This window comes from Bos grunniens, chromosome 1 (assembly GCF_055505025.1).
Source record: "Bos grunniens cultivar Pamir isolate PY7600 chromosome 1, Bosgru_T2T1.0, whole genome shotgun sequence".
Lineage (NCBI taxonomy): Eukaryota > Metazoa > Chordata > Mammalia > Artiodactyla > Bovidae > Bos > Bos grunniens.
The window spans coordinates 91,672,310-91,700,185 of NC_141165.1; the positions used below are offsets into that span (position 1 = coordinate 91,672,310).

The 27,876-nt window shown below is 35.4% G+C and overlaps 1 protein-coding gene across 10 annotated transcripts in view; it reads right to left on the reverse strand.

Annotated features, from left to right (window-relative positions):
• Nucleotides 1-27,876, reverse strand: part of STXBP5L (syntaxin binding protein 5L) — a 455,210-nt gene that overhangs the window by 271,661 nt on the left and 155,673 nt on the right. For all 10 annotated transcript variants that reach the window (XM_086404109.1, XM_086404086.1, XM_086404055.1 and 7 more), the window contains exon 3: nucleotides 15,668-15,765. In XM_086404109.1, the coding sequence (XP_086260235.1) occupies nucleotides 15,668-15,765 (98 nt within the window). The remainder of the gene's footprint in view (nucleotides 1-15,667; nucleotides 15,766-27,876) is intronic.

Genomic DNA, 27,876 nt, shown 5'->3' on the forward strand with positions numbered 1-27,876 from the left:
AACCAGAGTCTGCCTACTTTCTGCTTTGTGCTTTCACCTACACCTTTGACTTTACGGGGGTCTGTCCCCCACTACCTCTCTCTGAAAAAAGAGTTAGCTTACAGCTCCAGTTAATAATTCCTGGGTGTGACAGTGTTTCAACCTACAAACTCCTTTGGAAATCCTCTAGCCTGCCTGAATAGGTTTTTCCGGCCCCATGTGATTGTTCAGAGCCTCCCAACTGTGAGAGGCAGGAGATGTTCTAAACTGTCTAAACACAGATTCCTTTGAGTAGTTAAAAGATTGATTAGAAATTGTATTGGTGAAAGGTTTTTTCACTTATTGGGCCAATGTTTGCTGCTAAGTCTCCATACTCCTTACCTACTGTGTCCTTGGCAGTGTATTGATTGATATAATGGGTGTACAGAAATGTAAGTAGTAGCCTCAATGTTTGTAACCTTGGACCCTTGAGTTAATTCTTTTCTTGACTGAGCCCACCTCACCTTTGCCCTATAGGAATGCAGCTTTGTCCAATGCTTTTTTGGAGGCTGGTGCCTGACTTTGGAATAATCACCTTTAGAGAAAGATAAGTTTCTTAAAATGTTAACAGGCCTCCTGGCCAGAAGATGATGTAATTCACCTGAACTTTTGCATATGATAAGTTTGAAAGCCTGGCTTCGATTAGAACCAGGAACTGCTGTCCTTGCATGACCTACCCCTTCCCCCATTATCCTCTATGCACAACTTAAGGTATAAAAACTACTTTGGAAAATAAAGTGTGGGCTTTGTTCACCGAAACTTGGTCTCCCCATGTCGCTCTCTCTCCCAAATTCTGGCTGAGTCTCCATCTGGAGCGCGGAACCCGCCATGCTTGCTAATTATGCCTGGGCTTCTAAGATCCGACCAGGGAGGCCTCAGTGTCTCCTCTCCTTCTGGAGAACGGAAGGACGCCTGCGGCCTACGTAAGTGGTGCAAACTTCTTGTCTTGAAGTTTTATTGGTCTCCCGCGTAAACCAAGCTACTCAGCCTCTTTTCTCCACTGAATTTTCCTACTGAGCTATCCTTATTCTATTACTCTTTATATCTTTGATAAATATTTAAATAAATAGGTCGCCTATGCCGTCTCTCCTTCAAATACCCTGGATCAGCCGGGGTTGGACCCTGGCAGGTTGCCACTTCCTTCTCCACTCTATACACTAACAAAGCACTATCCAAAAATTAAGAAAAAAATTATATTTACAGTAGAAAAGTAATAAAAGAATCTGCAATAAATTGAACAAAAGAAGTACAAAATATGTATTCCAAAAACTATAAACATTAATGAAAAAAATTAAAGACCTAACAAGTGAAAGACATCTAATGCCCATAGATCAAAAGACTTAATATTGTTAAGGTGGTAATACTCAGCAAATACAGAATCAAAGAAATCCCTATCCAAATCCCAGCTGCATTTTTTTTTTTTTGCAGAAATAGATAAGACAATGATTTTTGCAGAAATAGACAATAGACAAAAATCCATATGGATATTTAAGAGACCCAGTATATTAAAAAAAAAAAAACTTAAAAAATAAGAATAATGTTGGAAGACTCAAACTTCAAAATATATAGAAAGCTACAGAAATCAAAACCAATGAGGTGCTGAAATAGAGTAGACATATAGCTAACTGGAACAGAATTGAGAATCTAGAAATAAATCCTCACATATTTAGTCAACTGATTTTCAACAAGGATATCAAGACAATTTAATGGAGATAGACTTCTTTTTAGGAAATATTACTACAACAACTGAACATCCACATATAAAATGATGTAGATCCCATCCTTATACCATATACAAAACTTAACTCAAAATGAATCACAGCTTAAATTAAAAAGCTAAAACTATAAAACTAATAGGGGAAAACAGTCACAGTAAAGCAAGTCACACAAATTTTCTGATTTCCCAGTGCATATAAAAATTATTTTTATACTATATTGCAGCCTATTATGTGTAACAGCATTATGTCTTTAAAAAACCAATGTACATATCTTAATTAAAAATACTTAATTTCTGCAAAGAGCTAAACATCATCTGAGCCTGCAGTGAGTCACACCGTTTTTGCTGGTGGATGACTTGAAACATTGCAAGAATTAACAAAAAGTGACACAGAAACACTGAGTAAATGCTGTTAGAAAAATGGTGCTGATAGACTTGAAGACAGGAGTTAGCACAAACCTTCAATTTACAAAAATGAATATCTCAAAGCAAAATAAAATGAGGTATACTTGTATTTAATTCATAGAACTGTATATTAAAAGAAAAAAGTCAAATTTACTATATGAAAATATTGAAAGGTGAAATTTAAAATGATTAATGCATTCTCTAAAAAGAAAAGTAACATCTCTTAAAAACATATATTATGTTAAAATATAAACCTATTTTTAATATAAAAGTAAATAAAAATTATAAAGCATGGAGATGGTCAACTTAGGAAAACAAGTGATAAAATAAAAATTATTTTACCTAATTAATATTTACAGATAAATACAACCAACAATAGCAAAATATTCATTCATTTCAAAATACTCATTCATTTAACATTTATTATGATAGGTCACAGACAGGGCCATAAAACAAGCTTCAGTTAATTTAAAAGGATTCAGTTAATATACTGTCTGCTGCTGCTACTGCTGCTGCTAAGTTGCTTCAGTCATGTCCGACTCTATGAGACCCCATAGACGGCAGCCCACCAGGCTCCTCCATCCCTGGGATTCTCCAGGCAAGAACATTGGAGTGGCTTGCCATTTCCTTCTCCAATGGGTGGAAGTGAAAAGTGAAAGTGAAGTCACTCAGTTGTGTCTGATTCTTAGCAACCCCATGGACTGCAGCCCACCAGGCTCCTCTGTCTCTGGGATTTTCCAGGCAAGAGTACTGGAGTGGGGTGCCATTGCCTTCTCCGTATACTGTCTGACCACAATGGAATTAAATTAGAAATCAATAATGAAAGAATTCTAGAAAAATCTCTAATATTTAGAAACTAAATAAAACATTTATAAATAACCCACAGTTAAAGAAAACAAGTAGAAATTAGAAAATAATTCAAGCTGAATGGAAGGAAAACACATGTTAAAATTTGGGGATGGGGAATTACAATTCTGCCAAGAGGGAACAGCCCTATTTTCCCAGTTTCTGTCTTTCATAACTGAAAACAAGAGCAAAAACCCTGGAGATAACATTATAAACAAGCAAAAGTAAACTCTGAGGTAGAAAGAAAGAAAGAAATTTCCAGGCATCTCAGGACTTGTGGAATGACACAGTAGTGAGTTCCTTGAGTTTCCTTTGTGTCCCATATATGCTAGACAGAGCACTGCAGAAGTTTTCAACCCAGTACCACCAACTAGCACAGGTAAAAAATAAAGACAAAAACAAAAAATCCAAGAAAAGCTATTCTCCAAAAGGACTGAGAAGAGGGTGGGCTAAAAGCGAACTGTGGCATTATCCATCCTATTCTATCCAAACATCAATGAAAAAACCATACTCTCCTCCTTCCCACTCCATGGCGTTCAAGAGGGCTGACTAGGGAGCTGCTCATCTACCTCATCTCACTCCCGCCATGCAGAGAGTACACTTTAAATCCTATAGCAACTGGTATTTAAGGACACAAGCAGGTTGCTAATCACCCATCCCCTGCCTGGAAGAAGCAGGTAGCACTTTGTTCCACTGCCAGGTTATATCAGTGCACTAAGCAGGATGCTGAATTCCCATCTCCACAGCAGTGGAGGCAGGGGGCAGCAATACAACCCTGATGGGGTAGTACTATTGAGTCTAAATCAGCAGTTGATCGTCTATCCTCTTACCAGTATAAGGATGTTATTTTAATTTCTCCAACAAGATATGGCAGCCCTGGAGTACAGTGGCAACAAGTTTGAATGAGGTAGTATAAGGTGGGGCTAGTTATCATTAGGTTTCACTCACACCCTCCTAGCACCCCAAGTCAGCAAGGTGATAATTTGGAAGCAGAATCCTTCCACTTGACAGCAACAAGACTGAACAAGGTGGGTGAAGCAGGGCTAGTCAGCAACCAAATCATACCAGAGAATCCTAATAGGAGCTGAACCACTGTTCACATCAATGAGGCAAAACAAAGTGATGCAGGGAGAAGTGATTGATACTATGATTCCTTTATCTCCTGATGTCACTGGAGCACAGTGGGAAGGTGAACTTCCAACCCACCCACTTGAAAGGAAGCAGTATCGATCACTACCCTCCTTTTTCAGGGATGAGTATGTTGACAGGGCTCACCAAGAAACTGTACATACCCATCTGGGACTCAAACAGCAAAGGAAGAAGTTAAATGGTCACTCATTGCAGATGACATTATACTCTACATAGAAAATTCTACAGTCTTCACCAGAAAACTACTAGGATATATAAATTCAGTAATGTTGTAGGATACAAAATTAATACACAGAAATCTGTTACATTTCTATACACTACCAGAAAGAGAAATTAAGAACACAATACCATTTGCAATTGTATCACACAAAAATAAGCAAACTGATCACATGGATCACAACCTTGTCTAATTCAATGAAACTATGAGCTATGCTGTGTAGGGCCACCCAAGACATATGGATCATGGTGGAGAGTTCTGACAAAATGTGGTCTACTAGAGAAGGGAATAGAAAAACACCTCAGTATTCTTGCCTCGAGAACCCCATGAACAGTATGAAAAGGCAAAAAGATCTGACACTGAAAGATGAACTCCCCAGGTCAGTAGGTACCCAATATGCTATTGCAGAAGAGCAGAGAAAAAATTTCAGAAGGAACGAACAGACTGAGCCAAAACAAAAACAACATCCAGTTGTGGATGTGGCTGGTGGTGGAAGTAAAGTCTGATGCAGGATGGGGAACACATGTATACCTGTGGTGGATTCATTTCGATATTTGGCAAAACCAATACAATATTGTAAAGTTTAAAAATTAAAAAAAAAAAAAAAGCAATACTGCATAGGAACCTGGAATGGTAGGTCCATGAATCAAGGCAAATTGGAAGTGATCAAACAGGAGATGACAAGAGTGAACATCAACATTTTAGGAATCGGTGAACTAAAATGGACTGGAATGGGCAAATTTAATTCAGATGACAATTATACCTACTACTGTGTGCAAGAGTCACTTAGAAGAACTGGAGTAGCCCTCATAGTCTACAAGAGTCCAAAATGCAGTACTTGGTGCAATCTCAAAAACAACAAAATCATCTCTGTTTGTTTCCAAGGCAAACTATTTAGTATCACAGTAATCTAATGCCAAAGAAGCTCAAGTGGAACAGTTCTCTAAAGACTTACAAGATCTTTAGAACTAACACCAAAATACATGTTCTTTTCATCACAGGAGTCTGGAATGCAAAAGTCAAGAGATACCTGGAGTAATAGGCAAGTTTGGCCTTGGAGTACAAACTGAAGCAGGGCAGAGGCTAAAATAACTTTGTGAAGAGAACACACTGGTCATAGCAAACACCCTCTTCCAACAACACAAGACAACCCTATACAAGGACATCACCAGATGGTCAATACCAAAGTCAGACTGATTATATTCTTTGCAGCTGAAGATGAAGAAGCTCTATAGAGTCAGCAAAAAGAAGCAAAACAGCAAAACAAAGCAAAACAAGCAAAAACAGCAAAAACTTAAATTGAAGAAAGTAAGAAAAATCACTAGGCCATTCAGGTATGACTTAAATCAAATTCCTATGATGATACAGAGAAAGTGACAAACAGATTCAAGGGATCAGATCTGATAGACAGAGTGCCTGCAGAATTATGGATGAAGGTTCGAAACATTGTACAGGAGGAGGTGAACAAAACCGTCCTGAAGAAAAGAAATGCAAAATGGCAAAATGGTTGCCTGAGGAGGCCTTACAAACAGCTGAGAAAAGAAGAAAAGCTAAAGGCAAAGGAGAAAAGGAAAGATATATCCGTTTGAATGCAGAGTTCCAAAGAATAGCAAGGAGAGATAAGAAAGCCTTCCTAAGTGGACAATGCAAAGAAGTAGAGGAAAATAATACAATGGGAAAGATTAGAGATCTCTTCAGGAAAATCAGAGATACCAAGGAACATATCATGCAAAGATGGGCACAATAAAGGACAGAAATGATATGGACCTAATAGAAGCAGAAGATATTAAGAAGAGGTGGCAAGAATATACAGAAGAACTGTACAAGAAAGATCTTAATAATCCAGATAACCACAATGGTGTAATCACTCACCTAGGGCCAGACTCTCGGAATGCAGAGTCGAGTGGGCCTTAGCAAACATCACTATGATCAAAGCTAGTGGAGGTGATGGAATTCCAGCAGAGCTACTTAAAATCCTAAAAGATACTACTGTGAAAGTGCTACACTCAATATGCCAGCATATTAGGAAAACTCAGCATTGCCACATGACTGAAAAAGGTCAGTTTTCATTCCAATCCCAAAGAAAGACAGTTGCAAAGAATTTTCAAACTACCGCACAATAGCATTCATTTCACATGCTAGCAAAGTAATGCTCAAAGTTCTCCAACACAGGTCTCAACAGTACATGAACCAAGAACCTCCAGATGTTCAAGGTGGATTTAGAAAAGGCAGAGGAACCAGAGATCAAACTGCCAACATCTATTGGATCACAGAAAAAGCAAGTGAGTTCCAGAAAAACATCTACTTCTGCTTCATTGACTATGCTAAAGCATTTGACTGTGTGGATCACAACAAACTGTGGAAAATTCTTAAAGAGATAGGAATACCAGACCACCTGATCAGACTCCTGAGAAACCTGTACGCAGGTCAAGAGGCAACAATTAGAACTGGACATGGAACAATGGACTGGTTCCGAATTGGGAAAGGAGTACGTCAAGGCTGTATACCGTCACCCTGCTTATTTAACTTATATGTAGAGTACATCATGCAAAATGCCCCACTAGATGATGCACAAGCTGGACTCAAGATTGCCGGGAGAAATATCAATAACCTCAGATATGCAGATAGCACCACCCTTATGGCAGAAAGCAAAGAGGAACTAAAGATCATCTTTATGAAAGTAAAAGAGCAGAGTGAAAAAGCTGGCTTAAAACTCAACATTCAAAAAACCAAGATCATGGCATTGGGTTCCACTGCCTCAAGGCAAATAGATGGGGAAACAATAGAAACAGTGAGAGACTTTATTTTCTTGGGCTCCAAAATCACTGCAGATGGTGAGTGCAGCCATGAAATGAAAAGATGCTTGCTCTTTGGAGGAAATGATATGACCAACCTAGACAGCATATTAAAAAGCAGAGACATTACTTTTCCAACAAAGGTCCATCTAGTCAAAGCTATGGTTTTTCCAGTAGCCATGTAAAGATGTGAGAGTTGGAGCATACATAAGGCTGAGCACCAAAGAATTGATGCTTTTCAACTATGGTGTTGGAGAAGACTCTTGAGAGTTCCTTGAAATGCAAGGAGATTAACCAGTCAATCCCACAGGAAATCAATCCTTACTATTCATTGGAAAGATTGATGCTAAAGCACCAATACTTTGGTACCTGATGCAAAGAGCTGACTCATTAGAAAAGACCCTGATGCTGGGAAAGATTGAAGGCAGGAGAAGGGGACGACAGACTACGAGATGGTTGGATGGCATCACTGCCTCAATGGACATGAGTTTGAGCAAGCTCTGGGAGATAGTGAACGACAGGGAAGCCTAGCAAGCTGCAGTCCCTGTGGTTGCAAAGAGTTGGATATGACTGTTGGGTGACAGAACAACAACAACAACAAAAAGAATAAAAGACCTAGGAATAAATTTACCCAAGGAAGTGAAAGACGTGTATACTGGAAACTATAAGACACTGATGAAAGAAACTGAAAACATAAATAATAGGGTAGATATACTATGCTCATGCATGGAATGATTAACACTGTTAAAAATGTCCATACCATCCAAAGCAATCTAAAGATTCAGTGGAATTCCTAGAAAAATACCCATGCACTTTTCACAGAAACAGAACAAATAATCCTAAAATTTGTACACAACTACAAAAGACCTCGAATAGCAAAACAATCTTGAGAAATAAGAACAAAGCTAGACTTATCATACTCCTTCATTTTAAACTATATTACAAAACTATAAGTAATCAACATAATATGATACTGGCATAAAAGCTGACACATAAACCAATGTAATAGAATCAAGATCCCAAAAATAAACCAGTGCCTATTTGGTCAACAAATATTTTACAAGGAAGCCAATAATATTCAACAGAAGAAGGACGTCTCTTCAATAAATGATGCAGGAAAAACTGCATCACTGGAGTTTTCTGGACAGCCATATGTAAAAGAATTAAGGTGAACCACTATCTTACACTGTATACAAAAATTAACTCAAAATGGATTAAGAACTTGGACAAAAGACATGAAACCATAAAACTCCTAAAAGAAAATATAAGCAATACACTCCTGGAAACCATTCTTGGCAATGATTCTTCAGACTTGACACAAAAAGGAAAACATAACAACAAAATATAAAATAAAGTGTGGCTACATCGAACTAAAAAGCTCCTGTACAGCAAAGGAAACTGTTAACAAAATAAAAAAGCAACCTATCCTATGGAAGAAAATATTTGCAAATCATGTCTGATAAGGGATTAATATTCAAAATATATAAAGAACTCATATAACTCAACAGCAAAACAAACAGTTCAATTAAAAACTGGCAAAGGATCTGAATGGATACTTTTGCGAAAAAGACTGACATACAGACAGCTAAGAGGTATTGAAAAGGCATTCAACATCACTAATTATCAGGGAAATGCTCAACAGCAATGGGATATTATCTCTTTCTTAAAATGGCTATTATTTGAAAGACAAGGAATAACAGCTGTTGGCAAGGATATAGAGAAAAGGGAACCCCTGTGCACTGTTAGTGAGATTGTAAATTGTGCAAGCACTATGAAAAACATAATGAGGTTTGGGATTGGCATGTATACACTACTATATTTAAAACAGCTAGCCTCTCCAGAAAGCAGGAATAGAAGGAACATACCTCAACATAATAAAAGCTATATATGACAAACCCACAGCAAACATTATCCTCAATGGTGAAAAATTGAAAGCATTTCCTCTAAAGTCAGGAACAACACAAGGGTGCCCACTTTCACCACTACTATTCAACATAGTTTTGGAAGTCGTGGCCGCAGCAATCAGAGCAGAAAAAGAAATAAAAGGAATCCAAATTGGAAAAGAAGAAGTAAAACTCTCACTGTTTGCAGATGACATGATCCTCTACATAGAAAACCCTAAAGACTCCACCAGAAAATTACTAGAACTAATCAGTGATTATAGTAAAGTTGCAGGATATAAAATCAACACACAGAAATCCCTTGCATTCCTATACACTAATAATGAGAAAATAGAAAGAGAAATTAAGGAAACAATTCCATTCACCATTGCAACGAAAAGAATAAAATACTTAGGAATATATCTATCTAAAGAAACTAAAGACCTATATATAGAAAACTATAAAACACTGGTGAAAGAAATCAGAGGACACTAATAGATGGAGAAATATACCATGTTCATGGATTGGAAGAATCAATATAGTGAAAATGAGTATACTACCCAAAGCAATTTATAGATTCAATGCAATCCCTATCAAGCTACCAACGGTATTTTTCACAGAGCTAGAACAAATAATTTCACAATTTGTATGGAAATACAAAAAACCTCGAATAGCCAAAGCTATCTTGAGAAAGAAGAATGGAACTGGAGGAATCAACCTGCCTGACTTCAGGCTCTACTACAAAGCCACAGTCATCAAGACAGTATGGTACTGGCACAAAGACAGAAATATAGATCAATGGAACAAAATAGAAAGCCCAGAGATAAATCCACGCACATATGGATACCTTATCTTTGACAAAGGAGGCAAGAATATACAATGGAGAAAAGACAATCTCTTTAACAAGTGGTGCTGGGAAAACTGGTCAACCACTTGTAAAAGAATGAAACTAGAACACTTTCTAACACCATACACAAAAATAAACTCAAAATGGATTAAAGGTCTAAACATAAGACCAGAAACTATAAAACTAGAGGAGAACATAGGCAAAACACTCTCCGACATACATCACAGCAGGATCCTCTATGACCCACCTCCCAGAATATTGGAAATAAAAGCAAAAATAAACAAATGGGACCTAATTAAACTTAAAAGCTTCTGCACAACGAAGGAAACTATAAGCAAGGTGAAAAGACAGCCTTCAGAATGGGAGAAAATAATAGCAAATGAAGCAAATGACAAACAACTAATCTCAAAAATATACAAGCAACTCCTACAGCTCAATTCCAGAAAAATAAATGATCCAATCATTTGGCCCAATGACTGGACCAAAGAACTAAATAGACATTTCTCCAAAGACATACAGATGGCTAACAAACACATGAAAAGATGCTCAACATCACTCATTATCAGAGAAATGCAAATCAAAACCACTATGAGGTACCATTTCATGCCAGTCAGAATGGCTGCGATCCAAAAGTCTACAAGCAATAAATGCTGGAGAGGATGTGGAGAAAAGGGAACCCTCTTACACTGTTTGTGGGAATGCAGACTAGTACAGCCACTATGGAGAACAGTGTGGAGATTCCTTAAAAAACTGGAAATAGAACTGCCTTATGATCCAGCAATCCCACTGCTGGGCATACACACTGAGGAAACCAGAAGGGAAAGAGACACGTGTACCCCAATGTTCATCGCAGCACTGTTTATAATAGCCAGGACATGGAAGCAACCTAAATGTCCATCAGCAGATGAATGGATAAGAAAGCTATGGTACATATACACAATGGAGTATTACTCAGCCATTAAAAAGAATACATTTGAATCAGTTCTAATGAGATGGATGAAACTGGAACCTATTATACAGAGTGAAGTAAGCCAGAAAGAGAAACACCAGTACAGTATACTAACGCATATATATGGAATTTAGAAAGATGGTAACAATAACCCTGTATATGAGACAGCAAAAGAGACACTGATGTATAGAACAGTCCTTTGGACTCTGTGGGAGAGGGAGAGGGTGAGATGATTTGGGAGAATGGCATTGAAACATGTATAATATCATATATGAAACAAGTCGCCAGTCCAGGTTCGATGCACGATGCTGGATGCTTGGGGCTGGTGCACTGGGATGACCCGGAGGGATGGTATGGGGAGGGAGGAGGGAGGGGGGTTCGGGATGGGGAACACATGTATGCCTGTGGCAGATTCATTTCGATATATGGCAGAACCAATACAATATTGTAAAGTTTAAAAATAAAATTAAAAAAAAGAAATAAAAAAAATAAAATAAAACAGCTAGCCAACAAGGACCTACTGTATAGCACAGAGAATTCGGCTCAGTATGCTTCAATAACCTAAATAGGAAAAGAATTTGATAAAGAACAGATACGTATATGTGTAGAACTGAATCACTTTGCTGTACACTTGAAACTAACACATCATTGTTAATCAACTATACTGCAATACAAAATTTTAAATATTTTTAAAAGATAATAAAATAAAATAGAACTACCACCCAATCCAACAATTCTACTTCTGGGTATTTATCAGAAGGAAATGAAAATCTAACTCAAAAAGATATCTATACCTTCATATTTACTCCAGAATTATTTTACAATAGCCTAGACATAGAAACAACCTAATTGTCCACTGATGGATGAATGGATAAAGAAAATATTATATACATAGACATAAAACAGAATGTTACTCAGCCATATTAAAAGAATGAAATCTAGCCATTTGTGACAACATGTATGGACATCAAAGGCATTATGCTGATTGAAACAAGTCAGAGAAAGACAAATACTACACACTCGCACTAAAAAACAGAAATCTAAAACAAACAAACAAAAATACTGAACACATAGAAACAGGGAACAGATTGGTGGTTGCCAAGTTCAGAGGTGTGGGGTGGGCAGAATCGATGAAGGCGCTCCAAAGGTCAAACTTTCATTATAAAATAAGATCTGAGGATGTAATGCAGAGCATGGTGATTATAGTTAATATTACCCTACTGTGTATTTGAAACCTGCTAAGAGGGTAGATCTCTAAAATTCTCATCAGAAGAAAAAAAGTTTTTGTAACTATGTGTGGTGACACATTAACTAGACTTATTGTGGTGATCATTTCACAATATATAGAGATACTGAATAATTATGTTGTATATATGAACCTAAGATAACATTTTATGTCCATTATATCTCAATAAAAAAGAAAGAAAATAATCAAACAATATTCTATATAAACTCACTTCAAATACAATGACATAAGTTTACAGTAAAAGGATAGAAATAGCTATAACATGTAAACATTAATTTGTTTTTAAAAAGTACGAGTAGCTATGCTAACATCACATAAGGTCAATTTCAGAGCAAAGAAAATTACTGGAGATAAGTAAAAACATTACATAATGATAAAGGGGTCAATCCATGGAAGGTATAACAATTCTAAATGTGTACATACCAAACCACAGACCCTAAAAATACAGAAAGCCAAAACTAATGAAGCTAGAAAGAGATTTCTAATTATATCCATAATTAGAGTTGGAGTTCCTAACTCACTCTACTCTAGGGATTTGACAAGAATTACCAGACAAAAATTAGCAAGAATATAGAACTCAACAACACAATCAACCAGTATTTAGTTGACAAATATAAAGCATTCCACTCAGAAGGAAAAGAATGTACATGTTCTTCCATAGTCTATAGAGTATCTACCAAGAAAGATCATATCCTAGGCCACAGAACAAATCTCAACAAATTTAAAAGAATTAAAATCATAAAGTGTGTGTTTTCTGATCATAATGGAGTCAAAGCTGGAAATTTTCTTGTTTTTGATTTCTAAACACTTGCCATTTAACTAAAATACTTCTAAGTAATTGATGATTCAAAGAAGTCTCAAAGACAATTTTTAAAACTACATATGACTGACTGAAAATTCAAACACACATATCAAAACGTGTGGAAATAGTTAAGACTGTGCTGGGAGGATAATTAATAACACTAAATGTACACCTTAGAAAAGAGAATGAAAATTCTCAAATCAATAACATGCTCCCACTTCAAAAAACTAGGAAAAAATAGCAAAATAAGCTCAAAGAAATACTAAAGATAATTCAGGATAAAATGGAAAGAATAAAACAAAAGCAATTAAACAAAAGCTAGTTCCTCAAAAAAAAATCAATAAAAATTTACAAACCACTAGTAAGACAGACTACAAACTATCCAAATAAAATAGAACGCTAAAGTAGTCCTATAACTAATTTTAAAAAGTGAATCTGTAATATAAAATCTCATAGTCTCCATTAGAAAATACTTACAAACATTGAAAGAATTAACACCAATTTTATACAAAATATTCCAGAAAACAGATGTAGAGAGAACCTTTCTCAGTTCATTTTATGAATCCAGTACTACCCTACTATGAAAAGCAAACAAGACAATACAAATAGAAAGTTCACTCAAAAAGGAATCTGTATTTAAATATAAAATGTATAACTATAATTTAGAAAAAAAAAGAAAATAAGATACAAAGTGAGACAAAGAGTTCTAAAAGGTGATATCAAAGCAGCACAATCTATAAAGGAGAAACTGATAAACTGGACTCTAAAAGTCCGATTAAGTGGGTGAAAAGATAAGCTGAAGACTGGAAGAAGATAAATATCATATTACACCATTTATATGTGGAATCTAAAATATGATACAAATGAACTTACTTACAAAACAGAAACAGGCTGACAGTCATAGAAACGAAACATGGTTACTAAAAGGGATAGACAGGGGAACAATAAATTAGGAGTTTATGATTAGCAGATACAAACTAGTATATATAAAACAGATAAACAACAGGGTCCTACCATACAGCATAGGAAACTATATACAATATCTTGTAATAAACTATAATGGATAAGAATAGAAAAGATATATATATATATATGAATCATTTTACTGTATGTCAGAAACTAATACATTACAAATTAACTACTTAAATTTTTTTAAATGTTTAAAAATAAAATAACAAACAAAAGAAAAAGACTGAAGAAAATAATTGCAAATCATATATCTGACAAAAGATTAGTATCTAAAATATACAAGAATACCATAATGAGACATCACCAGAAAATGATCAGAATGGCTACAGTAACACTAAATGCTGGTAATGATATAGAGATACAGAATCACTCATATACTACTGGTGGGAATAAAAATGTTATGACCACTCTGGACAACAGTTTGGGATTTTCTCATAAAACTAAACATGCAACTATTGCACAACCCCTGCAGCTGCTCTCCCGGACATTTATACAAGAGAAATGAAAATTTATGTTCACACAAAAATATGTACACAAATGTTCATAGCTGCTTTAATCATAATCAGAAACTGAAAATCCAGATATCCTTCAGCAAGTGAAAGGTTAAACAAGCTGTGGTACATCCCTACCATGGAACATTACTCAACAATAAAAAAAATTCAACTATTAATACATACAACAACTTCAATGAGTCTTCAGAGAATTATGCTGAGTGAAAAAAGCAAACCTCAAAAGGTTACATACAGTATGATTTCATTTATATAACATTTTTAAAGTGACAAAATTATTGAAACAAAGAACAAACAAGTGATTGTCAGGAGTCAAAGATGAGGCTGAGGGAACTGGAGGGTAAGGATGCGGCTCTAAAAGGGCAACATGAGAAATCTCTGCAGTGATAGAAATGCTCTTTACCTTGAGTATATCAATTTCCTGGTTGTAGTAGTATACTGTTGCCTGGAAAATCCCATGGACGGAGGAGCCTGATAGGCTGCAGTCCATGAGGTCGCTAAGAGTCGGACATGACTAAGTGACTTCATTTTCCCTTTTCGCTCTCATGCACTGGAGAAGGAAATGGCAACCCACTCCAGTGTTCTTGTGTGGAGAATCCCAGGGACGGGGGAGTCTGGTGGGCTGCCGTCTATGGGGTCGCACAGAGTCAGACACGACTGAAGCGACTTAGCAGCAACAGCAGTAGTATACTAATAGTTTAAGATATTTCTATTGGGGGAAATCGGATAAAAAGTACATGGGATTTTTCTATATTACTTCTTAAAAACTGCATAAGTCTATAATTATCTTAAAAGTTTATTTACAAAACTGGGATGACACTAAAACAAAATCTGGGAGGATATTTATAACTCTACAGGCATATATTAGAAAAGAAGAAATTTCTCAAATCCATGACCTCAGTTTTCACCTTAGAACACCAGAAGAAGAAGATAAAATGAAACCCAAGATTAATCAATAGAAAGGAAATAAAAAAGACCAAATCAGGAATCAATGAAATAAAATATAGGAAAATAATACAGAAAAACAATAAAACCAAAAATTGCTTCTTATGAAAATCAGTACAGTTAATAAGCTTCTAGCTAGACTAACCAGGGAAAAAACACAAAACACAAATCACCAATATCAAGGATTTTAAAAGGGACATGAATACTTATCTCACAAACATTAAAAATATACCAATTAATTTGATGGCGTGGGTTACTCATGTCTAAAGAAACAATAAAATTTATTTGGTCATAAATATTTCACTTACCTGAATATTTAAGGAAATTTAATTGGCATTAATATAGTAAATAATGAACCAAAAATTAAGGATACATTCGTATAGCACCAGTTCTCGTCCCAATAGCCAAGATTTTCTGAACTGGATCAAAGGCTAATGTGGTGGGCTGATAAGGAAAACCATGCCGAACTGTCTGAAAGAGAAAATACTGAAAATAGTCATCAGGGAAATAAAAATTAAAGTCACAACAAGATACCACTATCCAACCAGCAGAATGACTAAAATAATTATTTAGTTTTATAAAAAAGGCCACCAAGTGTTGTTGGCAGGAGTGTTAAATCACAAACACTTTGGGAAAACATGTTGCAGTTCTTTAAAAACTAAACATATACCTGTCCTATGACCTAGAAAGTTCACTCCTATGTATGTAACCAAGAAAATAACGAGCATATGTCCACATATTAATTGGTGTAAGTACACCCCTAAGAGCTTTAACAACCTAGAAAAAACTCAAATGACAAGAGAAGCAAACATCAAAACTGTGGTATATGCATACAATAGAATAACTCAACAATTAAATAATAAAAACTAATGACAGAAACGAAAACATGGATGATTCTCAAGAACATTATGCTAAGTAAAGGAAGCAATACACAAAAGAGTCGGTATAGTATGATTACAAATATAATATAAACAAGCAAAACTAACCTATGGTGAAAAAAATCAGAACTGGTTTTGACTTTGATCACTTGGTTTGACAAGTGGTTGACTGAGGAGAACTGACTAGAAAGAGCATAAAGGAACTTTACTAAGTGAAGGTAATATTCTATATTCTGATAAGGTTTGAATTTTACATGTGTATACTTTAGTCAAAACTCATAAAATGGTATAACATATAAATAATATGAGTATTCCAGTATAATTCTTTCAACTCCACTGTATGTTTGAAAGGTTTCATAATATCACAATGGGAAAGAAAGAAAAGAAAAATATAAAGAGCTCATAATATGACAAAAGAGATAAGACTAACATGTAAAAAAGGAATATGCAATATTAGATTAATTAATTTCAAAACGAAATATGCTAGAACCTTTAAAAAAAAATAGACAACCCACATAAGTCAGGAAAAAAGAGATTCTATATCTTGTTCAGTCAAATATTTAGTGGTCCAAAAACTACTTTTAATGGAAATATTTTTATAATATATTGCTTTTGTAAATATTCAAAGATGAAAAGATTAAAGATAGCATGTAGTTTATCTAAAATTCATTCCCCAGATAAAACAAAGTAGAGTTCATTGCATAAGTCCTCATTTTCCTTTAACGCATGTAAGAACATATATGCAAAAGCATATTAATATATAACCAAATCTGTATTTTTCTTACTTAATAGCATATTATGGAAATATTTCCACAAAACAATACATTTAGATGTTCTTCAACCTATTTAAAGATTGTAGAGCTCATTATAGTATGAATATACCACAATGTCTTTAACCAACGAACTATTGTTCTATAATCTCCAAAGAATTCTCAACTAAATTGGCAAAAAATATACTTAGCAACAAAACCCACTTTCTATTCATGATCCTTAACTGAGGTGTTTCCCTCTTCATTCTCAATTGTCTTTGTTTTGACTTATAAACAAAAATTGTCAAGAGGAAGATACTCTAAATTCTCATGCAGATCAATGTGGATAACAATAATCAGAATATAGTTTCTCTCAAAAAAAAAAAAAAAAAAAAAACTAGAGGTAGGTATACTTCCCAATTCATTTTATAGCCAATATTACCCTGATCCTGGAAACTAAGTCATCACAAGAAAAGAAAACTAAAGACCACTAATTATTAATTAATATGGATATAAAATTCCCTCCCCAAAATATTAGCAAGCCACTCATCAGCAGAAAAGTGGGAGATTTACTGAGCATGGCCCTGCCCACCAGACCAAGACCCACTTTTCCTGATAGCCAGTCTCTCCCATCAGAAAGCTTACACAAGCTTCTTATCCTCATCCATCAGAGGGCAGACAGAATGAAAACCACAATCACAGAAAACTAAGAAAAATCATGACAAGGGTCAGTCTTGTGTAACTCAATGAAGCTATGAGCAATGCCATGCAGGGTCATCCAAGATAGATGGGTCATGGTGGAGAGTTCTGACAAAACGTGGTCCACTAGAGAAGGAAAAATACTTCTGCATTCTTGCCATAAGAATCCCATGAACAGTATGAAAAGGCAAAAAGATCTGACACTGAAAGATGAAACCCCCAGGTCAGTAGGTGTCCAATATGCTACTGAAAAACAGCAGAGAAATAGCTCCAGAAGGAATGAAGAGGCTGAGCCAAAACAAAAACACCATCCAGTTGTGGATGTGTCTGGTGGTGAAAGTAAACTCCAATGCTGTAAAAAACAACACTGTATAGGAATCTGGAATGTTAGAGCCATGAATCAAGGTAAACTGGAAGTGGTCAAACAGGAGATCGCAAGAGTAAACATCAACATTTTAGGAATTACTGAACTAAAATGGATGGGTATGGGTAAATTCAATTCAGATGACCATTGTATCTACTACTGTGGGCAAGAATCCCTTAGAAGAAATGGAGTAGCCCCCATAGTCAACAAGAGTCCAAAATTCAGTACTTGAGTGCAATCTCAAAAATGACAAAATGACCTGGGTTCATTTTCAAGGCAAACCATTCATCATCACAGTAATCCAAGCCTATGCCCCCGAGCACTAATGCCTGAAAACAAGAAGTAGAATGGTTCTATGAAGACCTACAAGACCTTCTAGAACAAATACCAAAAAAAGATGTCCTTTTCATTATAGGGGACTGGATGCAAAAGCATAAGTCAAGAGATACCTGGAGTAACAGGCAAGTTTGGCCTTGGATTACAAAACGAAGCAGGGCAAAGCTTAACAGAATTTTGCCAAGAGAACACACTGGTCATAGCAAACACCTTCTTTCAACAGCACAAGAGACAATACTACACATAGATTTCACCAGATGGTCAATGCCAAAATCACACTGATTATATTTTTTCAGGCAAAGATGGAGAAGCTCTATACAGTAAGCAAAAACAAGACCAGGAGCTGACTGTGGCTCCGATCATGAGCTCCTTATTGCCAAATTCATACTTAAATTGAAGAAAGTAGGGAAAACCACTAGATCATTCAGGTACAACTTAAATCAAATCCCTTATGATTATACATTGGAAGTAACAAATAGATTCAAGAGATTAGATCTAATAGACAGAGTGCCTTAAAAACTACGGACAGAGGTTCATAACATTGTACAGAATGTGGTGACCAAAACCAAATTCAAGAAAAAGAAATTCAACAAGGCGAAATGGCTGTCTGAGGAAGCCTTACAAACAGCTGAGAAAACAAGATAAATGAAAGGCAAAGGAGAAAAGGATATATATACACATCTGAATACCGAGTTCCAAAGAATAGCAAGAGAGATCAGAAAGCCTTCTTAAGTGAATAATGGAAAAAGGTAGAGGAAAACATTAGCATGGGAAAGACTAGAGATCTCTTCAAGAAAATTAGAGATACCAAGTGAACATTCCATGTAAAGATGGGCACAATAAAGGACAGAAATGATACGAACCTAACAGAAGCAGAAGATATTAAGAAGAGGTGGCAAGAAAACACAGAAGAACTGTACAAAAAATGTCTTAATGACCCAGATAACAACAATGGTGTGATCACTCACCTAGAGCCAGACATCCTGGAGTGTGAAGTCAAGTGGGCCTTATGAAGCATTACTACGAACAAAGCTAGTGAAAGTGATGGAATTCCAGCTGAGCTCTTTCAAATCCCCAAAAAGGATGTTGTTAAAGTGCTGCACTCAATACGCCAGCAAATTTGGAAAACTCAGCAGTGGCCACAGGACTGGAACAGGTCAGTTTTCATTCCAATCCCAAAGAAGGGCAATGCCAAAGAATGTTCAAACTACCACACAGTTGCGCTCAATTTACATGCTATCAAGGTAATGCTCAAAATCCTTCAAACTAGGCTTCAAAAGTATGTGAACTGAGAACTTCCAGATGTTCAAGGTGGATTTAGAAAAGGCCAAGGAAACAGAGATCAAATTGTCAACATCTGTTGGATCACTGAAAAAGCAAGGAAATTTCAGAAAATCACCTACTTCTGCTTCACTGACTACACTAAAGCATTTGACTGTGTAGATCACAACAAACTGTGGAAAATTCTTCAAGAGATGGGAACACCAGACCACCTTATCCTGCCTCCTAAAAAACCTGTATGCATGTATAGAAGCAACAGTTAGAACTAGACATGGAAAAACAGACTGGTTCCAAATTGGGAAAGGAGTATGTCAAGGCTGTACACTGTCACCCTGCTTATTTAACTTATATGCAGAGTACATCATGCAAAACACCCAGCTAGATGATGCACATCAATTAGATTGATGGGAGAAATACCAATAACTTCAGATATGCAAATGACACACCCTAATGGCAGAAAGGGAAGAGGAATTAAAGAGCCTCTTGATAAAGCTGAAAGAGCACAGTGAAAAAGCTGGCTTAAAACCCAATATTCAGAAAATGATCATTTTCTATTTCATGGCAAACAGATGGGGAAAAGGTGGAAACAGTGACAGACTTTATTTTCTTGGGGTCCAATATCACTGTGGACAGTGACTGTAGCCACAAAATTAAACTATACTTGCTCTTTGGAAGAAAAGCCATGACAAACCTAGAGAGCATATTGAAAAAACAGAAACATCACTTTGCCAACAAAGGTCTGTATATTCAAAGCTACGGTTTTTCCAGTAGTCATGTATGGATGTGAGAGTTAGACCATAAAGAAGGCTGAATGCCAAAGAATTTATGATTTCAAACTGTGGTTCTGGAGAAGACTCTTGAGAGTCCCTTGGACTGCAAGGAGATCAAATCAGTCAATCCTGAAGGAAATCAACCCTGAATATTCATTGGAAGGACTGATGCTAAAGCTCCAATATTTTGGCCACCTGATGTGAAGAGCCAACTCACTGGAAAAGACCTGAATGCTGGGAAAGATTGAAGGCAGGAAGAGAAGAGGCTAACTGAGCATGAGATGGTTGGATGGCATCACTGACTCAATGGACATGAGTTTGAGAAAACTCTGGAAGATGGTGAAGGACAGGGAAGCCTGGCATGCTGCAGTCCATGAGGTCGCAGAGTCAGACACAACTGAGTAACTGAACTATCTCAATAGAACATAGTACAAAAATCACATGGTCACCTCAATAGATGGAGAAAAATTATTTCAAAAAATCCACACCCACTCATATTAAAAAACATTCAACAAATGAACAGTAGAGAACTTTTTCAATCTGATAAATGGCATGTACAATAAACCCTCAGCTAATGTCATACTAATCAGTTAAAGAATGAATGGTTTCTCCCTAAGGTCAGGAATGAAACAAGTGTGTCCACTCTTGCCACTTCTACATCCTTTCCAGGACAATTAGGTGAGGGGGGAAAAAAAAAGACATCCAGACTTTTTAAGAAATAACTAAAACTATGTGCTAATGACATGACCTTGTGCATATAAACCTAAGAAATAACTGAAAAAAATTATTAGAACTAAAAAGAAATTAGGCAAGATTGTAAAATTAATGTACAAATTATATTTCTATATATACTAGTGATACCCTATCCCAAAGCAAACTTAAGAGAACAATTTCATTTACAATAGCAACCAAAGGAATAAAGTACTCAGTAATGAACAAAAGAAGCATAAAGCTTACATGCTAAAAACTATAAAACATTGTTGAAAAAAATTAAAGAAGACCTAAATAAAGGGAAAGCTTCTCATATACATGTATTAAAATACTTAAGATTGTTCAGGTGATAATACTCCCCAGACTGATCTTCAGATTCAATGCAACCCCTAAAAAAAATCTGGTTTGTTTCTTCTTTGCAAAAATTTGACAAGTTGATCCTAAGATTCATATGAGTACTCAAGAGACCCAGAATATCAAAGTGATCTAGTGCACTGGGACGACCCAGAGGGATATGGGGAGGGAGGAGGGAGGAGGGCTCAGGATGGGGAACACATGTATACCTGTGGTGGATTCATTTTGATATTTGGCAAAACTAATACAATTATGTAAAGTTTAAAAATAAAATAAAATTAATTAAAAAAAAGATGAACAAAGTTGGAACACTCATATATTCCATTTTTAAAACTTATGTGAATCTATAATAATCAAGACAATAAGTTACTGGCATAAGGATAAACACTTAGATCAGTGGAACAGCATTTAGATCCCAGAAATAAATGTTCACATTTTCAGTTAATTGATTACTGACAAGGGTGCTAAGACAATTCAATGAGAAATGAACAGTCTTTCAACAAATGACACTGCAATAACTGATATCTACATGCGAAATAATCAAGTTGGACTCATATATACAAATAACTCAAAATGGATCATAGACCTAAATGTAAGAGGCAAAACTATACGAATTTTAGAAGAAAGTACATGTTTTTAAATCTTAGTGACTTAGGATTAGGCAATGGTTTCTTAAATATGACACCAAAAGCAATAAAATTAAAAACATAAATTGACCCTTGTGAGAATTAAAAACTTTTATACTATAGAGGAAACTATCAAGAAAGTAAAAAAAAAAAAACATAAAGGGAGAAAATATTTGTAAATCATATCTAATAAGGAATTTACATAGAAAAAAATAAGGAACTCTTACAACTCAGTAATAAAAGACAAATAACTCATTTTTCCTCAAAATGTGAAACAGAGTTACCCTATAACCCAGGAATTTCCCTCCTGGGTATATAACCAAGAAAAATAAAGATAAATCCCAAATATACCACCATTTTATAAGATATTTGGAAATGCATAGAATAGAAATATGATTTTTAACATTAAAATCTTACATCTGTATATTCTTTCTTCATCATTTTAGCTTTATTTTTATCAAACTCAATCATGCACATAGTTTTAAAATGTCAGATAATTCTATAGGACATATCAAGAAAATTAGAAATAATCTATCCCCTTCCTTTGCCCATTTCCTGCTTTCTAGAGGCAACCACTTTTTAATCTTTTTGCTATTTATTTTGGCATTTACCTAATGTGTCTGAAAATGACATTTTTATATTGCTATTAACTGACTTCCCAAAAAAATTCTCTCCCACCTCTTCATTACACATACAAACACCCTTGCCACATCTCCATCTTCTCAACAAATCATAGCAGTCAGTGTTAACACTCTATTAATACTGCTCTCTTATTTTGCCTCACAAATGTTTTATCCCCTGATGTTACATTTTTTAATTTGCATTTTCTAAGTTTTTATGTGCCTGTCATTAATTCAATCTTAAACTTTGCCCCAGCTGCCCAAATCATCTTTCAATGTGTTAAACACATTGGGTATATGGATTCAGAGAGAGAAACGAGAGAGAGACAGACAGCCAAAGAAAGAAAGGGAGGAATTATTTCTATAATGTTCAAACAATCCCTAATGACTTAAAAGCAAATCAGTTGCTGCCTATCTCCAGGAACAGAAAGAGAGATGGACTACTACAAAGGTCACAAGTGAGGAAAAAAAATCTGTCATAGTGATTTCACAGGAAACACATTACATACTACAGTATACATGATTTTAGATTGTTCTAAGCATTATAAAGTAAGTACTTAAGAATACAGGCACAAAGACTAATAGTTCAGTTCAGTCGCTCAGTTGTCTTCGACTCTTTGCGACCCCATGAATCACAGCACGCCAGGCCTCCCGGTCCATCACCAACTCCCGGAGTTCACTCGGACTCACGTCCATCGAGTCAGTGATGCCATCCAGTCATCTCATCCTCTGTCATCCCCTTTTCCTCCTGCCCTCAATCCCTCCCAGCATCAGAGTCTTTTCCAATGAGTCAACTCTTCGCATGAGGTGGCCAAAGTACTGGAGTTTCAGCTTTAGCATCATTCCTTCCAAAGAAATCCCAGGGCTGATCTCCTTCAGAATGGACTGGTTGGATCTCCTTGCTGTCCAAGGGACTCTCAAGAGTCTTCTCCAACACCACAGGTCAAAAGCATCAATTCTTCGGTGCTCAGCCTTCTTCACAGTCCAACTCTCACATCCATACATGACCACAGGAAAAAACCACAGCCTTGACTAGACAGACCTTTGTTGGCAAAGTAATGTCTCTGCTTTTCAATATGCTGTCTAGGTTGGTCATAAGTTTCCTTCCAAGGAGTAAGCATCTTTTAATTTCATGGCTGCAATCACCATCTGCAGTGATTTTGGAGCCCAAAAAAATAAAGTCTGACACTGTTTCCACTGTTTCCCCATCTATTTCCCATGAAGTGATGGGACCAGATGCCATGATCTTCGTTTTCTGAATGTTGAGCTTTAAGCCAACTTTTTCACTCTCCACTTTCACTTTCATCAAGAGGCTTTTTAGTTCCTCTTCACTTTCTGCCATAAGGGTGGTGTCATCTGCATATCTGAGGTTATTGATATTTCTCCCTGCAATCTTGATTCCAGCTTGTTTCTTCCAGTCCAGCGTTTCTCATGATGTACTCTGCATATAAGTTAAATAAGCAGGGTGACTATATACAGCCTTGACGTACTCCTTTTCCTCTTTGGAACCAGTCTGTTGTTCCATGTTCAGTTCTAACTGTTGCTTCCTGACCTGCATACAGATTTCTCAAGAGGCAGGTCAGGTGGTCTGGTATTCCTATCTCTGTCAGAATTTTCCACAGTTTATTGTGATCCACACAGTCAAAGGCTTTGGCATAGTCAATAAAGCAGAAACAGATGTTTTTCTGGAACTCTCTTGCTTTTTCCATGATCCAGCGGATGTTGGCAATTTGATCTCTGGTTCCTCTGGCTTATCTCAAAAACGACAGAATGATCTCTGTTTGTTTCCAAGGCAAACCATTCAATATCACAGTAATCCAAGTCTATGCCCCAACCAGTAACGCTGAAGAAGCTGAAATTGAACAGTTCTATGAAGACCTACAAGACCTTTTAGAACTAACACCCAAAAGATGTCCTTTTCATTATAGGGGACTGGAATGCAAAAGTAGGAAGTCAAGAAACACCTGGAGTAACAGGCAAATTTGTCCTTGGAATACGGAATGAAGCAGGGCAAAGACTAATAGAGTTTTGCCAAGAAAATGCACTGGTCATAACAAACACCCTCTTCCAACAACACAAGAGAAGACTCTACACATGGACATCACCAGATGGTCAACATCGAAATCAGATTGATTATATTCTTTGTAGCCAAAGATGGAGAAGCTGTATATAGTCAACAAATACTAATAAGATACTAGTAAATCCAGTCCAGGAATGTTTACTAAATAATGATAAACCATGATTAAATAATGTGTATTACAGAACTTTAAGTATGTACATGTACCTCATATTTCATTTGTTACTAACATATTTCACTCTTTTCTCTCCCTGAACTTAAAGTTCTCCAGGCCTCAGCCTTGACACTGAGGGCACTTCTGCTTATAAAATAAGACTTGACAAGATACAGACACAGAAAAGCAAATAATATTCTTCATGATATAAATGTATTCGCAACTACCATTTCTAAAAAGAAGTCTGTACCTTACAGATTGATGCTACTTCCTGTGAATGCAATCTTTAGTTTCTAAATGTCTATAATTCTTATTGGTTTTTTCATTTAATAATGTGTTCCCATGATAGTAATATTTAAATTGAAACAGCATTTTCAGAAAAATATAAATACTTGTGAGTTTGCTTTATAAACCCAGAAGGAGATCATTAGTATTTTTTCTTTCATAAGCATGGAAGAGAAAAAATAATTAAGTATATCTTTGTTGGATTTAGATGGAGTTTGGCTGCCTAAACTCACTTAAATTAACAAACCTCAATACCAGGATATGTATTGATGTTCATTAAATCAAATTTTATCAAAAGATAAAACTTAACTGTTATATCAATAGGTTCTGGAAAGACATCTGATAAAATTCATCAGTCAATCCAAGTAAACATCTTATGTAAAATAGGATTAGATGAAAACTAATTATAGATAATAAATATTAACAATAACAAAAATCACAACAAACATAACACTGAATAGTAGAAAGGTAAAGCCATTCCCATTCAAGTCAGGAAGAAGAAACACATGTTCATTTTTTCTATTATTATTCTGATTTGTTTTATAGATTCAAGCTAATTTAGTAAAACAAGAAATGAAATAATAAACATATAAATATAGAAAAGTAAAAAAACAAACTACTAAAACTGTCTTAGAAGAAAAAGAATCTGGTAAGTTGTTTAGATGTAGACAAAAATCAGTAACTTCTCCCTCCACTAAAAAATAACCAATTACCAATATAATGTTTTATTCAGTAGCATTGAATATTTTCTAATACATAAATTGGTTAGGGAGACAAAACATTTTTCACTAGACTGGAAATTAGTGACTAATAATAGAATTATATTCATATCTACCAATATTTATTTAATACTATAGAGGTTACAACATAACTGCTAGAATACTATGAGAAATGCAGAACTGATATAATTAGTTTCTTCTGTAGCTATGGCAACAAAATCCCACCAGGATTTAGTATTCAAGAAGAAATGATTTGTTTATATACTTCAAAAACTTTCTCATTATTGTCCTGTGATTTAAGGTGCTAAAAGTATCTCTTTTCAAAGTATCTACAAAAACGTTGTTTTTTGTGGGAAAACATACTTATACATAGGAAAATCTAGAAAATTTATTTATATATAGTAATAAATGTGGTGTTAATAATTAGTATTTTTCAGAAATAAAATATTTACCTACTTATTTCTCAAATTCCAAGTCAAAGTCTCACTTCTACAAAAATTTTTGCTTAAATTCTAAGCCAACACCACAGTTTAGCACTTATTCAAAATTACTGAAGAATGATTATTGCCCTTTGGTCTTCCCAAGTAAGTTCTAAACTCCTTTGTGAGCAGGAACAATGCCTTTAATGTTTCCCCTTCATGAAGCTTGGTGGTTTAGTCTCTGTCGTGTCCGACTCTACGACCCCATGGACTGTAGCCTGCCAGGCTCCTCTGTCCATGGGATTTTCCAGGCAAGAATACTGGAATGGGTTGCCATTTCCTTCTCCAGGGGATCCTTCCCACCCAGGGATTGAATCTGGGTCTCCTGCATGGATTCTTTACCAACTGAGAATCTTTACCAGGGAAGCCCCTCATGAAGATTAGTGCTATGATTAAATAGTTAGGCTTTTTGAAGTTTATCAATATGATTCATATGTATAAGCAATATGATTTATCCACATATTCAGATAAGCATACAGATAAGCAGTAGTTCCTTCAAAAACTAATCTCTTATAGTTTTAAGATGAATAATTGAAACCAAATATTTTATAAGTATTGAAATAAAGTCTTTAGAATAATTTTATATCAATATATAATTATCTCTGTATCTGGAGTGGTTGTCATAACTTTCCACAGCAATGAAAGCACATTTGAGATGTTACTTTAAAAGTTCAATAGTTGTCATTCTCACCCTTTACCCTCTGGGCACTTTCGTGAATTTTTGTAACCATATGCAATCACATCATGCTGAAGTATTCAAAGAAAACAAGCACTAACACTTGGGTAATGTATTTAATATATACAGTTATTTAATTAGGAATATGTTACAAATACTAATGTACCATTAAATCTAAAGTAAAAGTAGGTTATTTTTTACTACCCAATTGTGTTTCTTCCTACCATATTACAAACCACTTGAGGTTAGAGATTCTGTTGTTTCAACCCTGAGAGTTTTATAGGCATTCAAAAACTACTAATTTTTAGTACAATAGTTTAACACATACTGAGTAACTTTGACTCTGTATTTTATACTGTTAATTTTATCAAAAATCTAAGATTCATAATTGAGACAATGCATGTAAATGTGATTTATAAATTGAGCATACTATGTAAATATGTTTCTAGTATTTAAACTTTGTTTTTCTTTCTAGTATTTAAACTTTGTTTTTCTTTTCATGTTTTTCTTTCAAAACATGAGTGAATCAAGTTCAAATTAAATGAATTTACCTTCTCTGATATCTCATCTCTCATGTTATCATGTTCTCTCATAATTTCATGGAGGCATGCTAAAACATACTTTTAAAAAACACACCAAATAATATATGAACAGGCCTAATTCTCACTACAGGAAAGTATATATAGATATATACACATAAAAATATGTATTGACATAAGCAAGATGAATACGAACATACTGATGGCATTAAGTAACCATGGGTAAACCCAAAGGTATCAAATTCTATCATCCTTACTATGCAAT